We start from the raw sequence: 18,064 nt of genomic DNA, 5'->3' as shown, positions 1-18,064 counted from the left end.
ATAAACTGACTTTAAATATAAGTATATTATAATTTTTTGCTATATTTTAATTTAAAAAAATTGTCGTTAATTTATGTTTATCGTACTGTTCCAAAAACATTTTATTTCTATCAAATTTGTTTCCATCAAATTTCAATAAAAATTATTTCTAACATTTTTTTTTTGATTGTAAAATGATATCGTGCTTTCTGTTGTTGAAATATTTTGTTTGTGGTGTTGTTAGTGTTTAAACTAAATTCGTTTATTAATAAACAATTACTTGAACAAAGTGGTACATATATATTTAAGTACAACTTCTAAAATTGTAGTTCAATTTATAGATATATATAATATATAAAAACAGTACCTATTTCGTAATTCAGATTATTTTTCTTTTTTTTACCTTTATCGGATTATAAAAATATATATTTCTAAGTTATTAAGTTAGGTAACTAAGATTAAACTATTTTTTTTTTAAAATTCATAAAATAATTTTACAAATATGTTAGGAAAAAAATTATATATAATAAAGGCAAAATTTGTAAGGCTTACTTGAGCCAGTATTCATTTAAAACTGTGCCTGGAGAACTATTTAATTAAGCAAGCATCAGCGCGTTTTTAAAAGCGTTTTCTATAGGCAAAACGTTGATTATCCAAAGGCACTTTTTACTTCTCAAGAAAATTAGCTGAACTTTTTTTAGTTGAGGGTAGTACTAGCTTGGAAGCGTTGTTATTTCTAGTTTTTTGTTTGATGAGTTTATGATTTATATTTGAGTTTAAATGTTTTGCACTTTTTGGATTTAAGTTATTATACCACATAGGTAAGTGTGTTAACACTGTAAGTTACAAGTAATGTTTATTTAAAAAATTAAAGATATTTATCATTTATTACTTTAGGCTTTAATCAATGAGTTTTTTGGGCTTAGGTATATTATTTTGTTACCTAAAATCCTTTTTTTATTTTAACAATGCTTAAATGCAAAAAAATATTAAAAATTTAATATGACGTGGAGAAGTTTTTTTCTTGACATGTGTTTCGTAATTTATAGTCCACAATGAACATTCGGCCACGTCCGCCGGTTGGCGCTAATCAGCGTTTGTATGAGGTTCACATGCCCCCCACACAAGCACCCCCTTATTTACCCCCTCAATTTGCTATGGCGCCCCCAGGGTGCATACTACCCCAACAAGGTAATGAATTATTAAAACAAATTAATTTGTGCCTTAAATATTTTTTGTTAAGGTTTTTTTTAACAATTTAATCTACTTGTTTTTCTATAGTTTAAAATGGCATGACCATTTTTGTAATTTTTATCTTTAGATTATTATATTCGGCTACCATATTATCAATACCCACAATACCCCCAATATCCAAGTTACCTCGGCTATCCAGGCCTAGGAAATGATCCTTACCGAATGATGGCTCCGCAAGGTATTTTACCTCCTCCAATGGGGTTACCTTATCAAGGATTACCCCCAACTATACCACCAGGTATAAAAATGTAAATTAAGTTTACTATTATATTTCTTGCTTTGAATAGCCATGGTCTGCATGTTTAAAAAGGTAATGAGTAAGAAATTGATGTATTGTGTTAAGTTACTATTACAGTCAAAGGCAATTTAAAACTTAACAATTGAAATAAAGTAACACTTTTCACCTGTTAAAGGTTACGGAATGATCCGACAACAACCTTGGCCAATTTCACAACCTATCGATTACGGTTTGCCAGGGCTTCAAGCTCAGCACATTAATCCGACACGCCCACCTTTTTATGACCAATCAACAACTGTTCCTGGCCGCCCGAGAAGCAACGAAACAGCAGGTCAAACCCAAGCTACTGCAACGATGTTGGGTAAATAAAATTTAATATATTGAAATTTTGTTTAAGAACCAATCTTTAATATTTTAAATGTGATTGTATAAATTTGGTTAATGAAAGTTTTAATTGCATTGTAATATATATCTTTACCATATATGTTACAAATAATACATCCATGTAGATGCAACTGGCCAGCAAACTTTTCAAAATTCAGGACAAGGAAATTTTACCAACAAAAGTCGTTGGAAGACCGAAAAAAGTCGCTCAAAATCGAACAGACCTCAACAGCATTCTTTGCAAAATACTTCGAAAACACGACGCAGAAATGCAACAAGTAACCGACGTCGTCGTTTATCAGCTAAAAAATCGTTGGTAAGTTAAATTTTATTCTTTTGTTTCTGTTAAGATATTTACACTTTTTATATATTGAGTACTAATAACATCTTCTATAACAAACAGTGTCAGAATTAAATATTATGTTTGTAGTTTTGTTTTGATTTTATTGTAAAACAATTACTTAGTTTTTTGACAATTCGGATTAAATAATTTAACTGGTAGTTAAATTGGTTCTAATATGTTAATTAATAAAATCTTACGTCAGTAATTTCGATATTAAGGTTACCATATGTTTTTCAGCATCGTAAAAATCATGACAGAGAATGCAACAATCAAAGATCTTTATCATCGGAACCAGTTGATCTTAGCAGCATTTTAAAAGAAGGTTGGTAAATTATTTTCTAAACGATTAATAAACGAATATATTTAAGCTGTGTTATTATATCAAACCATAAGTATTACAAGTTAAAACGTTGACTTTTTTAAATACATAAATAGAATTACGCAATTTTTGCAAAATATATTACAAATTTGTAATTGACAAATTTGTTTTTTAAATTTTTTAACAGATGATGACAATTATGAAACTTGTGAAGAAGAGGAGATAGATGAAAATCTAAAACAAAATTTAACTCCTTCTATAAACTTGTTCTCTCAAAGTTAGTTTAAAATTACTTTTATAAGATTAATTTATAAAAATTGAGAATTCTTTTTAAAATTCTATTTGCTGAATTTGATTTGCATTTTAAATTATTTTTTTATTTACAGAGAAAAGTACGAGTGGATTGGATTTCACGTTAATCACAAACGAGAAGTCGTTTTCTCATGTTAATTTCAAACCAAAATCAAGTTCTATTCCCCATCAAAGAATTCCTTTACAGGTTAATTTTATATACTAACAAAAAATGATCTATCAAACATTTAAAAAAAAATCAATTAATCAAGCAATAATGACTGCAAACTATAACATCTCGTATTTACATAATTGTGTTATCTTCAATTAAGACGTTAATGTTTTTAGGATAAAACGCAAACAACTGCAAATGCTGTCGGTAGATCCGAAAGACGTTTATCAAACGGAGGAATTTATTATTTTATGAAACCTCTCGAGTCAGAATCTTGTTCGGCACCTGACGTTAACTCCAACACTATCATTACGAACGACAAACCTAGCATAAACAATCGGAATACAGTGAGCTTTCGAATCCAAAACAACAGCACTGGATTTTGGGATGAGTCAGTTCAAGACGAGAACAACAACAGACAACAAAGCTTTCTGAATATATCTCTAAATGACAATGCTGATCAGAATACCTCAGCAAACCGCAGTCGACTTTCAGCTTTTTCTAATATTTCAAAAGGGGCAAATGAAAACAACAACAACAACGAATTGCGAGTTAGCCAACCTGGCTTATGGTGGGATAAAAGCACTGATGTTGGATACAAAAGCATTCAAAAAAGTCCGGTTGTTAGCGTGAAAAGTGACATAAGCCTAAAAGAATTATCTAGTAGTTCAAATTCTCCTTACATCCAAGAAATTGAAGGCTTTGTTGTTGTTGATGCAGCTTTCAAACAGAACGGGAAATCGAAAAAAGTAAATACGAAATCTGATGTTACGACTGAAGATCCGAATAACAATCAAATGATTTTAAAGGAAGACGAAGATTTGAATCAACAAACTCAAGTTTCTTGTTCAACATCTTCCAACAGTGTTGTACTTTCTCAAGTGTGTACCGGCTTAAAAAAGTTAGATGTTAATTGGACGGAAATTCGTAAAGTTGTCCCTCAAGAATACTTGCGAAGATCTTATACAAATGCTGGTTCAGTTCAATACGACCTTGGTTCTTCATCAAGGCAAGGATCGCTCTTACAAACTTCTGGTTCTTTATCGTTTAGTAGTGATATTGACCTATCGCCAAAATGCCCTTCAAAACTCCAAAGCAATAAACAAAGTGATGATAAGATTTCTGACCAAGACGATGCCATTGTTGCTGCCATCAAGGAAGTCGATTGTTTAAATCTAAACGCAAGTTTAGAACAAGAATATTTTACTTCACAGAGCAAAAAGTATCTTCCAAATAACGATTCCTTGCTTCAATCAAGTTTACATCCAATGGAAAACAGTAATCTGGTTGAAATACCTTCTACACCGACCTCCAAGTCATATCAGTCATGGGGAAAACAAGACGTTAGAATGTTGCTGATTGCAACAACAACTACAACCATGTTGACATCTTCCAATTCCTGGTGTCCTGTAAATTCAAGTACACCAAGCGTTGCAAGTGTTTCGAATAGCTCGGCATTAGATCAAGAAAAGAACTACCAACAGCCAATACCAATTAACAAGCTGATGTCTCGACTTAAGCCACTTCATCATAAAGAGAAACTTGTTAAGTCATTACCTTCAACTCCAATTCGTTCAACGGAAAAGATTAAAAATCTTAAAAAGCCATTAATGCGGCATTCCAGCATGCTTAACTTAGCTTCCTTCACAACAGTTGGTGGATCTTTTTCCAGCGTTGATGTTGACATTGATTGCAAAAAGTTTAACGACAAAGGGGAGACAAATTTGACTCCTCATTCTAAAGTTTTTAAAGATATACCGTTTACGGCTAAAAGGAGTGAAAAAATTAAACCAGCAGACAGCACGTATTTATTGACACCCGCATCTTCGCAGTTAGAGTTTGTTTCACACATTGCTAAAATCGAGGCTGATAAGAAATCTTTGCAACAACCCAAACTTATAAAAAAACCGGCTTTAACTACATTGTCAAGCAACAAAAGTAATGTAGTTTCATCAATTAAATCTTCAAAGCATAACCAAAATGCAGCAAAATCACCTTCAATTCAAGATGCTTCCAAGGATATAAATAAACACCGGGATGTTAAAAGTAAAGGACAACCATCCAAGTCTTATGCTAAAAACAAATTGTCATCCAAGCCTTGCCGACTTCCTGTTCCAGCAAGACGAGTTAAACAAAAATGTCATGGCCGTGGAACAAAGTCAAGTAGCGTGTCGCCTGCTTCCTCTGTAAAAACTCTTACTCCAGTGACCACACCTGAAACTTTGGAAACGAATCCGACCCTGGGTCCCAACGGTTCAAAAACAATTACAAAAACGAAGAGGAGGTTAAGTAGTTCAACTAGAAACAACAACGCAAGAAGAAGTTTAACTTCAGTTAAAGTCTTGGCTGTAAATAAAGAGAATTCAGATAAGATATTGAATACAATGAAACCTCTTGTTGTTGACTCTTCCAAATTAAATAGCAACAAAAATGAAAACACTCAGCCAAGAGCTAGGCTTAGAAAATCAAGTACATCAACATCAAAATTTGTAAAGAATAACTCTAAATTGTCAACCAGTACTGCTCAAAGTAGTAGTCTTACCACAACTTCAAAATCCAGTGTTGTCAGTACGAAACCACCAAGTAGAAGATCACCTCGTACAATGCGAAGTACATTATCTGCTGTACAATTACCGGAAATCATAGATACCGTGACCAATGGCTTGTCATCTCAGAAATCTAAATCTTGCTCAAGGTTGATGAGTGTTTTCGAAGACCAAACTTCAGAAAATATTAAAAAAAGCGATGACGACGAGGCCTCACTTAAACAAACAGAAACTTTGAATCGTGTCGAATCAGCTACAAAGGATCAGCCTCCATGTGATGATAGTTGTATTATTTCGACGATACAAGGCGCCCCAACGCCAATGTCGTCACCTGCCATAGCTTCCGATTGCGTTAAAATGGAAACGCATGGTAATGTTCAATCTGCTATCAAATCAATTGTTCATTCTCTAAGCAATCAATCCCAATACCAAAAACGTGATGAGTGCTCGTCCCCGTCGTTTCTTGCTATTAGAGATCAGTATGTAAAGAAATTTATAAACCTGCAGAAATATGATAAAAGCGTAGAATTTTCTACCATTCAGACCTCAATGACAAGGACTGTGATTAGATCTAATTCTTTACCCAATTCTCCAACTCGGCAGCCTTCGTTTTCTAGCTTCCAAAGAAGTGCAAGTTTGTCAGATGTATTTTACGACACGGCGTCTGAGTCAAGTTACATTGGTTCAATTTGGGATTCTAATCGTGCTGGTGGCCATGCGGCTATTCATAAACAAAACGTTTTCCAAAAATGGAACAAAAGAAAGAATGCTCTTCAGCCCTGCACCGAAGCAACTTACATCGCTTATACTCCGCCTACGATAACCCCACCAAAGGCTTACTTACCTAATTTGCCAGTACCTACAAAAGCTCTATTAAACCCCATTCGTTTTAAAATGACGGATTCAGAGTTGAGTTTGGAACAATCAAATTACTCCGTACCTTTAAAGACAAAGGATCGTAATGACGGTAAAGATGTTTTAAAAGAAACTGGCAGAGTAAGAATTCTAAGCCAGGAACTTGAAAATGAAATTCGTCGTAAAGCCGAACTTTTAGTCGATTCTGTAAACGACAATGGAAAATTGGTCGGAAACAAAACTAACATTGTCAAATTTGAACAAACGAGCAAGAGAAATATTCCAGGAGGCAACAAATTATCGTTTAAAAGTAAATCATTGCAAACATTAGTAAAAGTAAGCGAGCCTAAGCGACTACCAGCCACAAAATCTATGGAAAAACTTAACGTCCCGCCTAAAAAGCCACCTCGAAGTAATAGCCCAAATTTGTTAAAGAAGGATAACGTTCCCACTGTAAGTTCAGTAAATGAAACCCCAAACACCTTACATCCAAATGCTCGGCTTATTCAGTCCACAAATTCTTCAACAGCTGGCCTACATCACTATTCTGGCTCTCCAGTCATACCTTACTACCCTTTGATTACAGCCTATCCAGGAATATCGCCACATCGACATCCACATTTTTTGTCGCCAACATTAATTCCTTATACTTATGGTCAGCAATTTAATCGCAATGCATTTCCTGGTTTTGTATGGCCTTTACAGCAACAACCTATTGGGACTATGGATCAATATAACAGCGATATATCAATATCGCATAACTCTGACAAAAGCGACAATAGTGCAGATAGAAGTCAGCCATCTCAGTTGGCATCTCCTGCATTTTCACAAGCCGCCTTTTTAGCCCAGCCCCACTTGGCAGTTCCTATACAAGATCACATACGACTTCAGAACTCAATGGCTGGTTTATCTGCAGATACGCGTGAACGCTTCTCTCAAAATCCAGCAAACAGTGGGTCGTATTATTTACAACAACAGCCAAAGTATCCAAGTGCACCAAGACCAAAAGGAACTCCGACCAGAAAACTAGCTTTACGCAGACGTAGATCATTTTCTGCAGGGCTGAGTTCTTCTGCTGTCGCTAAAACACGACTTAATCGACGGGTGCACGCAAACATAAAATACCTGACCGCCAGTCGTGGAATGAAGACAAGTCATATTTTTAACTCGTCACACCCCTTACCCAAGCGTCGGCCAAGATTTGTACGAAGCAGCTTGACCGAAGATTCCGTTTTTCAAACAATGCAACCTAAATCAAAGAACCCGAAATTTTTCACCAAACCAACTGTGGTACGTATAAGTATTTAGCATAAAGTGAATTAAACTTTATTGTAAGATGTTATGTGACTTGCTATCATTATATATATTAGGCTTAATTATTTATATATATGTCGTACTTTATTTTAGACGCACAGGGAAACCAAGATAGCAAAAGATACTCCAGAAACTTCTCAAACTAAACAAACTGCGGAAAATGTACCTATAAACAGTAAGTGACATTTCATATTGTACTGTAGGGCAGCGGTCGGCAACCACCGGGCCGCGGCCCGGTACCGGTCCATGAGCAGTACGTTACCGGGCCGTATTTTTTTCAGGTTTAATGATTAGAAACAGAAACGCCTTTTTTATTTTTAAGCTTATTTTGTCGTAGAACATTTAAAAATGTTTTTTATCCATTTGATGAAGGAAAAAATTGCTTTAAACTAATTTGCGTCCCTTGAAACATCATTATTAGTAGCTAAACTAATTGATTACTTTCACCCGAAAATGCCAAAAAAATGTTTAAAGGCTGGTCCGCGAAAAAGATTCCAGTTTTAAATCGGTCCGCAGTGCGAAAAATGTTGCCGACCCCTGCTGTAGGGTAGCCACTTTTTTGTGTTTGTAAATGATTAAACTTAATGTCATGTTTTTGTTAACAGAACGTGACATAGCATTAACAACAAATGGTACGGAGACGGGATATCATAGCTCAACTACTTCTTCAAGGCCTTGTTCTCCTGAAGAAAGTACTGAAAGTGATAACAAAGAAAACGTAAACGAACGTAACACCCAGCAAGTACGAGAAAAAAAACTAACAGTAATACCAGAGGATCGTGTGCAGGTATGTGGTATAATTTTTTGAAAAAAATACAATGAAGGCTAATAATAGAGGAACTTTTTTATAGTGTTTTGTACGTAAGCGAGTGGCGCTACGACATATTTTTGGTGTATTAAGCTGTATGGATATTGGCGTGCTTTATGTATTTTTTTAACTTTAGTCTGATGTTATATCTTCACACAAATCGGACGACACAGTTGAAACAGTTCAACAAGCGAATGTACCGGACCCTGACACAGCGGAAGACATTTCGGAAATTTCTCTCACTAAAGGTACAACACGCGGTAGTATAAGTAATCTGTTGTTTACATAAAATCTGACGTTTTATTGTTAACATCCCATACCAATTTGCTATTTACATTCAAATTAAAACAAGCCTGGTTACTATAGTTTCTACCATGCAATTATACTGATTTTTTAAGGGTGCTAGTCTACCCTTAAGTTAACTGATAAAATGTGATAAAAATTATGATAAAACTTAGATTACAACTGTGACCAGTCGTATATATTCGTTGCCAGTAAGTAAGTGTTTTATTCAGTGCTCAATGTTCAAGATTTTATTTTAAATTTAATTAAAATATTTTAGTGGATGACAAGAAGAGACGAAGGTATCCGACTATTAAAAAGTTCAAAAACTTTTTAACCAACAAGAAGAATGTTAAACATCTTGCCTCGCAATCACAAACTGATTTTAGAGCGAACGAACAGGCGACTTCTTCAACTTTAAAAAGAAGTTCTACGGATTCAAAACTGCCTCCAACTTACGACCCATTGATACTAACGGATAGAAAAAATGGTAATTGAACAAAAAGTTACATTTTTGTATGAAAACCTTTTCAACTAGTTATGTAGATTTTTTAAATTGTCGCATTAGCTTTAAATTTTGTAAACCAACAGCTACCTATATAGTTTAATAACAAATAACTTGAAGAAAATTTTTGAAATAAACCCTTTTTACTTTAGATCAACCAAAAGAGAATTTTATATGGGGAAAGCACCTTGCCTACCAAAGTCATGACAGCACTTTAAAAGCTGATATTTCTGGGGTGAAGTCTTACCGAGTTCAAAACGTTAATCATGGATACCGACCAACTTATGACATGAAAATGGCCATGTTAAAGCCGAGTTTTGTTGCTATAGCACCCTCTGAAGTTAGAGTAGCAGACGACTTTGTTCTACCAGAAGATTACAATGACAATAGACATGGTAATGTTGGTTAATTTTTAATGATAATTTACTTGATTGGCTTGGCTTAAGAAGGACTTTGCAGGCTGAGGAAAGTAAATTCGTATTTTTGGATGTTATTAACCTAATATATTAAATTGAAATATTGTTTGTTATTTTGAACAGGATTGAACACAATGTTAGCACTAAACGTATTAAGTAACAAATTAGTTATTTTTTTAAGGGAACGATAACTTAACGGATACAATACAACCGACAAGAAACACCAACAGACGTTCGGTCGCTACTACGCCTGGAGTTCGAATTAACTCGGAGACTGGCGACTTTCTCGAAGAGGAAAAAGGCAGCGGGCCAGGAAACGACAAAAAGTCGTTCAAATTTTTGTCGAGCACTGTTATTGATGATGACGTAATGCACGCACCGCTGCACACTAATGTAAGAGTGATGGAGGCTTTGGCCGAATTGGAAGAAGCTACTTTAGCCGAGGTTCCTGGCACAGTGGACCAACACACAAAGTCAAAGCCGAAATCTAAAAGAAGATCGTTGCCTTATCCTTTGGGAAGGAATAGAAATGACCGCAAAATGTCAACAGAGATTTAGTAGATTTTTTTGTTAAAATAATTTTTAAATAAAATAAAAAAACTTTTTTTGATAAATATGTAACTCAATATTTTTTCTAAATTTGATGTATTGTGGGTATTGGTAATTAAAATTTTGATTAAATAAATATAGTTAAAGACATTTAACTGTTTGCTCTTCAAAAATGTATTTATTACAATATTCCACGTTTAAAAAAGATGGAAATATAAAGCTCCCTTATTAAAGAGGAAACCTTAAAGTCTGTATCTAAATGGTATTTAAGATCAGGTTATGTTATAATTAATAAAACGTATAAAAAATATTTTAGGTTGTTTTCTTACTCACTATTAAAGCCTAAATAAGTTACATGTCGGGGATAAAGTTTTAATATAAGGTTACCACAATATCTGACGTCACTATCGTATTTTATTATCCGATTGCCCACATGTCACAACATTTTCGTATTTCCTCTAAAAAATTTAATTACATTTTTTAAGTTAATTACCAAATAGTAAATATTATCTGAAAGAACACTAATTTAACATAGGTTTATCTCAAGTAACAGTGCCTTTGCCTGCTTATTTAGTTAACTTAACTTTAACCTTTGTTTAATAAAAAAACTTATCTATTTTTTCAGTTTTTATGTCCAGTAATCAGTATAATGCATATTTTGATATTACAGATATTACAGGTATTTATTAATGAATTATAATATTTAAAGTGTTACTTAATAAAAGAGCAACAACATGGCATCAACAGGTAAGTTATTTTTAAACTTTAAAGCAGTAACCATATAGTAAAACATATTCACTTAACAATTACTTTATTTAAAATATAAATAGTTAAATTATTTTAAAAGTTAGACAATTTATTAGACTTGATATGTAATTGCAGTTATTAAGAAATTTAAATTTTGTGCTAGGTAAAAAAGGCAAAAAGAAGAATAAGACTACTTTGTCTTTAAACGACTTTTTGGGTGATAGTGCTGCTCCAAATGTAATTAAACCTACGTTAGATTGGGCCGATGAGGCAGATGACAGCCACATTAGTAGTTGTAAGTTCTGTAACATTGACACGATATAAAAACCAAACAACTGGTTATATTAATCCGCTAATATTTAAATTTAAAAAAAGTTGAATTATATGTTCTTGCATTTCTTTGTGGTGAAATTTTAAGAAAAATAGATTTTTTTGATCATAAATATAGGATTGGATTAAAATTATAGATTAGGATTGAAATAAAGTTATATATTTTTATAAAAAAGATGTTTATAGAATTTTTTACATAGTTAAGCTAAAAAAGAATCAACTTTACCTAATTTAAACTGTTTTAAAAAAAAATGTTAAAATTTTAGCTTTATCATATCAAAGTTCAGCAAGTAAAGTAATCACTTTACCGACTGCTCCACGAGCTGCAAGAAATATTGAAATAGATCAAAGTAGAATACCGGAGTCTGGTCCATTTACTGCTTATGTTGGAAATTTACCGTACGATGCTGATCAGTATATGCTGGAAGAATTCTTTAAAGATATATCAGTACGACAATCTTTTTATTACTTTATTTTTTCCTAGGATTGTGAGTTGTGGTATATATATGTAAATAAATGATTTATAAATTTATTAATAATTGTTTAGATATTAATAATGTAAAGATACATCTTACTCCACCAAAAACAATGTTGTAATATTTATTATCTTAAATTTGTTATATATTAAGTTTCAAAAACAATATTTTTTTCTTATTAATTTTTGATGTGGGAAGGTCAACTTTATGACGTAAACATAGAGCAACATCAGTTACCCCGACCCAGTCTTAAGTTGCCTTTGGCAGTTTTGTATATTATAGATTATAATTGCTTGATAATTAAACTGCTGATTAAGTTTTGGGTCAGCAGCATTTCATACCATTTATGGCACCTTATTTATAAGCAGCATGAGAACAGTTGGTTTCAAACCCCAGACCTCATGTAGTGAAGCAAGGTGTCTAACCACCACACCAGGCACTACATTATTTAGCTTCTTCATATTTATATATACAAGAAATTACACATCAATAAATATAATGATTTTGTTTAGATTTTAAATGTGAGACTGCCTGAAGAAAATGGAAGATTCAAAGGTTTTGGTTATGTCCAGTTTGCTGAGAGACAAGGTTTAATTAAAGCTTTGCAGATGAATGATGAGACTTTGGAGCGAAGAACGATTCGGGTTGATATCGCTGGAAATCAAAAAGGTTCGATAACTTAAGGACAAATACCCAAATAGTCTAGCATGTTTCTTAATTTACATATACACATTACAGAATATTTTTATGAAAAAAAATATTAAATAAAAAAATTTTTTGGATTAGAAAGTGGAAGCACTTGGGGTCGCTCAAACTCGAGCAGTGGAGGATACAGAAGCGAATTAGCATCCCATGATGGTCCGGATCCAACTGATGGAAACTGGAGGAAGGCGGCAACCGAGTTTGCCGAAAGTCAACCTCCAAGGGAGCAAAGAAGAGGTAAAAAGATAAAAGTTACTTTAATTTGAATTTAGAAATTTTTTGACTAATTTTTAAATTAAATTTTTTTTTATTTAAAGGTTATGGTGATCGATATGATAGTGGAGGTTACGGCAGAAATAATTATGATCAGGTACAGTTTAAAAAATTAATATATAAAATAGTTAACAAAGATTCTTATTTACTCAATTTTTGTTGATATTTAAAAAAAAAAAAAGAAAATTTTTTTAATCTTGAAATTTTTTTCAGGATCGTGGTGGGTATAATGACAGGAATAGAGGGGGTGGAGGTTATCATTCAGGGGGGTCAAGATACGGGGACCGGGATTCATATAATCGCGGAGGTGACAGATATCAGAAATCAAATGAACCCCCAAGACAGCGGCCCCAACTTAATCTTCAAAAACGACAGAAACCAATTGAGGAAAATTCACCAACGACAAGGTTCATAATTTTAAGTTTTTCTAAAATATATTTAAAAAAATAAATAAAACATAAAAAGTTTGACTTGTTGAACAACAACAAATAAATTACATCTTTGTAGGGGATGCCTTTCTAAAAAATTTTGTTTAACAATTATTTTAATTGGTTTAGATCTTCTTCAATATTTGGTTCAGCAAAACCAGTAGATACTTCAGCAAGAGAAAAAATTATTGAGGAAAAAATATCGAGTCAAGATAAGTATGTGTTTTATATTAATCCATATCAAGTAATTAAAAATTAATATTTATTTTGTTATTTGCAGGGTGGTGCCCGAAGATCATGCTCCCGTTAAAAAGTAAGTTTAATTTTTTAATTAAATGTATTTAATCTATTTTTAAAATAATATATATACTTTTCTAAATATTTTTTTATTTATCCTTGATGTATGAAGGTTCACTTTACAGCTTAAACGCTAGGTAACAAATGTTACCCTAGAAATTATCATTTTTCGAGCTTTAATTGTGATTATAACTAACTGTTAAATTATTAAGGCTTTTTTAACTATGATTTTTATTTTTTAAATTTTTTGTAGATCTGTAAATATATTTGGTGATGCGAAACCAGTAGACACCACAGCTAAAGAGAGAGAAGCGGAATTGAAAATTGCCGAGCAAGAAAGATTAATTTTTGAAAAGTAAGTTTTAAAAAAAATTTACTTTGTTTAAGTCTGAATTACGTCTTTGCATTTTAATCAATTAAATGTTTAAAAGGCATTTGATTGTGGTTTAACATGACATTTATGATATTTTAAAATTATATTATTGAGTCTTTATATTTATAACCCTAATGTATATTAAATAAATATATTTCATTTACAATTGATATTAGAGGTTTTTAGTATTTGTCTTTTAGTAATTATTGGTAAATGTTTTAATAAACTTTATGATATTGTTTGTTTTTTAAATAGATTTTGGGTACAATTAAAAGTGCTCAAATTAACAATATTTTTAAGTATATGTAGATAAAAAGTTAAACCTACGGCCTAATGGCTTAGGAGCAGTGTTGTTAGACTTAACTTATGTATCAAACCATTATCATGCATTTTATTAATTTACTTTACACTTAAACATTGCTTAGAGCTCAGGAAAAGCCACTTTCACCACCTCCTGCTCCTAAAGCTTCAGTATTTGGTGCAGCTAAACCTGTGGATACTTCTGCTCGTGATCGGGAGATTGAAGAAAAAATCAGACAGCAGGATGAACCTTATCTCATCCATGAAAACAGGTTTTTTATATTTTTTTATCCTGGATGTGGAAAGGTCAACTTCGCGACCTAAACATAAATTGCCCCAGCCCAATCTTGAGTTGCCTTTGACAGTTTGGAATATTATAGATTATAATTGTGTAATAATTAAGATGCTGATTAAGTATTGAGTCAGCAGGATCTCACACCATTTATAGCACCTTAGTCAAAGGCTATCCAGCATTAGAGCAGTGGGGATTAAACCCAGGACCCATGTAGTGAAACTAAGTGTTCTGACTATTATACCAAGCTTTCAGTTGAGTTGTTACAGTTTTTAAATTGTGGATCTTACCAAAAAATAATTTAAAAAAAAATTTTTTTAGAGATGAGTATGTTCCAAGACAACAACGAGATCGTCGATCCAGTGAACGATCCGACGGAGGGCGCTCTTCTCCTCGTCGCAGGTCCCGGACATCATCCACGAGATCTTCAGATGGCCACGAAGTTGTTTCTCCTCATGTCAGAAAGTCCTCTAGTTCTGGAGGAGTGGATGCGGGGAAGAAACCGGAGTATAAACCTGCTCCGGTACCAAAGCAGAATGCTTGGGGAAGAAAGTTAGCAACCGGAGCAGCTTCCGGATCATCTTCTGAGGCTTCTCATACAGGTAACAATTAAACTTTTTTAGGACTTAATTATTTAAATATACTTAAAATTTAATTTATTTTTTAAATTTTTCACTTAGAACCTCAAAAAGTTGTCAGAAAATCTTCTTCGGAGGGTAACCAATGGAATCGAGGTCCTCCTAAAATGGAGGTAAGAGGAGAAAGGGAGGAGGCAGAGGGAAATGAAGAAGATGAAGAGGAAGAAAGAAGGCCAGAAGGAGCAGCGGATGAAGAAGAGTCGATGCAGAATCGAACGGGACCCGGAGACGGAAGAGAATCAAATGAAAGATCAAATCAGGCTTATAACCCCAGATCGAGCGGGGGTTATAACCAACGAAAACCAGCAGGGGGCAGAAGAGATTATGACAACAATCGACAATACAATAATGTAAATATCTTTGTTTTAAAGTAGAATTGTGTTAAAAATATCAAATTCCGCATTTAAAAATACAAAAATCATATTCCCAGCGACCTCGAGACTACCCGGATCGACAGCGATCTTTCGAAGGCCGAAATCCTGGCAGAGACGAAAACAGGCGCCGGGGTGACGGAGACAGCGAAAGTTACCGAAACGAACGCCGTACCTACGGAGGTTCCGATCGTAGACACGGAAATAACGATCGCACTGATCGACGAAGGTAAAAGCAAATTTCATCTTTGTATCACGTGACTGTAATTTAATTCTGACGTCACAATATTTATTATGACGTAGGGACTACGGAAGCGACCGAAGACACGATTTGGATCCAAGACCAGAATGTGATCGACCTGATGGTGGTAAGTGGGATACAAAAAAGAATCATTCTGCTACTAAAATTTTAACCTTGTCTTATTATACAGCTGTAGGTCAAGAAAAGCCGGTCAAAACGATCAAGTCACGTCGTCCCCCGGTTAAGGTTGTGGACGAACCGATCGAATTTTCGACCCAGAGCAAATTCGCAATGTTGCCCGTCGAGGGCAGCGACGACGAGTCTTAGAAAGTCAATTCGTACCTTTTTGCTATATTTAAACTGCGACCGGCTAAGATTTGGGCTTTTTTTTATTTGTCGGGCGTTTTGATTAACGAAAACAGATTCGATTTTCTCATAATTGTGACAATCGATTTTTGTTTTATGTTGTTGTGTTTTTACCCGGTTTATATGGGTGCTAATTTGTATATATATCGCGACTGTAGCCTTTTATTTTAATCTGAATAATTTATTTCGGTTTCTGAGTATTTTGTTTCCACAAAGACGGTCAAATAGAGACTTTTAATTGGGAAGTGCTATTTGGCGCCCATGCGCGGATGTCACTTTTGAGAAATCGGTGATTTAAAATTGAATTTTGATTTATCGTGGTTAGGATTTTTTTGATTGGTTAATAAAAATATACAAAGGTAAAAAATATTTTCACGGTCTTAGGCTACATAGAAAAGTTGTTGAAAAAATTTTTATTTATATCTAAACAATTTAAATACAAAAATAATTTTTTCATAGGAAAAAATTATATTCTGAATCTAAATAATAATTTAAACTAACAAACTATATCTTAAATTTGTTTACAACAATTTTAAATTTAACGTATTTAAAAAATTAACCCAAAATGGTAAAATTATTGCACAACAATAATTTAATATAAGGAAAAAAAATAGGTTACCATCTAGCTACAATTCAAGTTCATATTTCAATGACTTTATTACACGTTTCTTCTCACAAATTACGTTGTTGCTTCGCGCTAGAAAAACCCCATCAAATATTCATGAAGAGGAATAATATTCCCGTCCGGTTTATTATAAAAGCGCTAAAAGCAAAAACGTGTATGAAACAGTAATTCACCCTTAGAAAAGCGTGGGTTTATTCGTTTATTTTATACCCAGACGAGCCCTGAGAAATAGCTACAGTGTAAGGTATGTTATAATGCCTATTATTGTTAAGAACTTGCCATAAATTTAATATGAACAATGGGTAATGACGTCACAGTAGAAACGCCGACCGACGACCTTCGTCATTTCGGCTTGAAAAGTTGCGACGTGAGGGAAAGAGAAGAGGGGCAAATGGTAGATGTTCAATTGTGCAGCAGTTCTTTCAGAAAAAAAAGACGACCAAGTAAACAACTATTTTTAAATAGCGAGAATACGCCCCTGATACGGAAGCCAAAAGTCTTTCACGAAGCTACAAGCGTTGTAAAGGTTGCTAGCTTTGTCAGCGATCCTAAATCGAATACTCTAATCATCCACGACCGCTGTGAGGATATTGAACCAAAGCAATCAAGACCAATATGCAAAGTGGAAAGCAATAAGTTAAAAGAAAAAGGAAGCGACCGTGTTTATCCGTATTCCCAGCAAGCCTGTAACGTAGATAAGGTATTTATGTTTATTGATTTTAACGTTTTTACGAACGGCATTTGAATGCATTATTTATTTTTTCGTTTCGACTTCTGTCTTTCTTTGACACCCAAACTCCAATGCTTTAATTGGAATTCGTATTTATTTAGAACTCAGTCAGCTAGACACCGGGAAAATATTGTAGGACCTTTTAGAAAGTATTGAATAGTTGATTTTGATATAAAATTTATAAACCCACAATATCGTTTATCGTTTTGCCTTCTAGTTTTTATTGATTGGTATTCGATTTGTATTTCCAATAAATCTAATCAATAACATTTTTGCTAAAATGAATCTAGTAAATCGTTATTGCCCTGATAGCAGATGTCTGTTGTTTTTGACACGTAGTTAATCTACAAGCGCCTTAGCAAGCATAGCTTAATAGGGCAGGCCTTGTTAGCTACCTAGGCGTTTTTACTGAAGTATTTTACTTGCAAAGATGCCCCGAGTTCAACAAAAAGAAATGTTTCCTGCACCGTCTGGCTTTGGTGAGTTAACAGGCCTAGATCTCAGCCATTTAAACGCCGAAGAACGAGCTGTAATATTGGAAGTAGCGGCTAGAGCCAAGCAAGTTGAAAAGGCAGAAACACAAAAAGTAAAGTAAGTGTAAAATGTAGCTAACATGTATT

The 18,064-nt window shown here is 33.6% G+C and overlaps 1 protein-coding gene across 1 annotated transcript; it reads left to right on the top strand.

Moving 5' to 3' along the window:
* The first annotated feature begins 10,923 nt into the window (after positions 1-10,923).
* Positions 10,924-16,447, top strand: LOC145745291 (uncharacterized). The gene is made up of 16 exons (XM_082563325.1): positions 10,924-11,002; positions 11,166-11,297; positions 11,599-11,780; positions 12,321-12,477; positions 12,595-12,747; positions 12,828-12,880; positions 12,997-13,190; positions 13,341-13,427; positions 13,492-13,524; positions 13,762-13,863; positions 14,307-14,453; positions 14,795-15,075; positions 15,154-15,461; positions 15,542-15,711; positions 15,786-15,850; positions 15,914-16,447. The coding sequence occupies exons 1-16, from the start codon at positions 10,990-10,992 to the stop codon at positions 16,048-16,050; spliced, it is 2,214 nt and encodes a 737-aa protein (XP_082419451.1). The 5' UTR covers positions 10,924-10,989; the 3' UTR covers positions 16,051-16,447.
* The last annotated feature ends 1,617 nt before the right edge of the window (positions 16,448-18,064 follow it).

This window comes from Corella eumyota, chromosome 3 (genome assembly GCF_963082875.1).
Source record: "Corella eumyota chromosome 3, kaCorEumy4.1, whole genome shotgun sequence".
Taxonomy (NCBI): domain Eukaryota; kingdom Metazoa; phylum Chordata; class Ascidiacea; order Phlebobranchia; family Corellidae; genus Corella; species Corella eumyota.
Note: the sequence above shows the minus strand (reverse complement) of the source record. Positions and strands in the feature narration are given on the sequence as shown.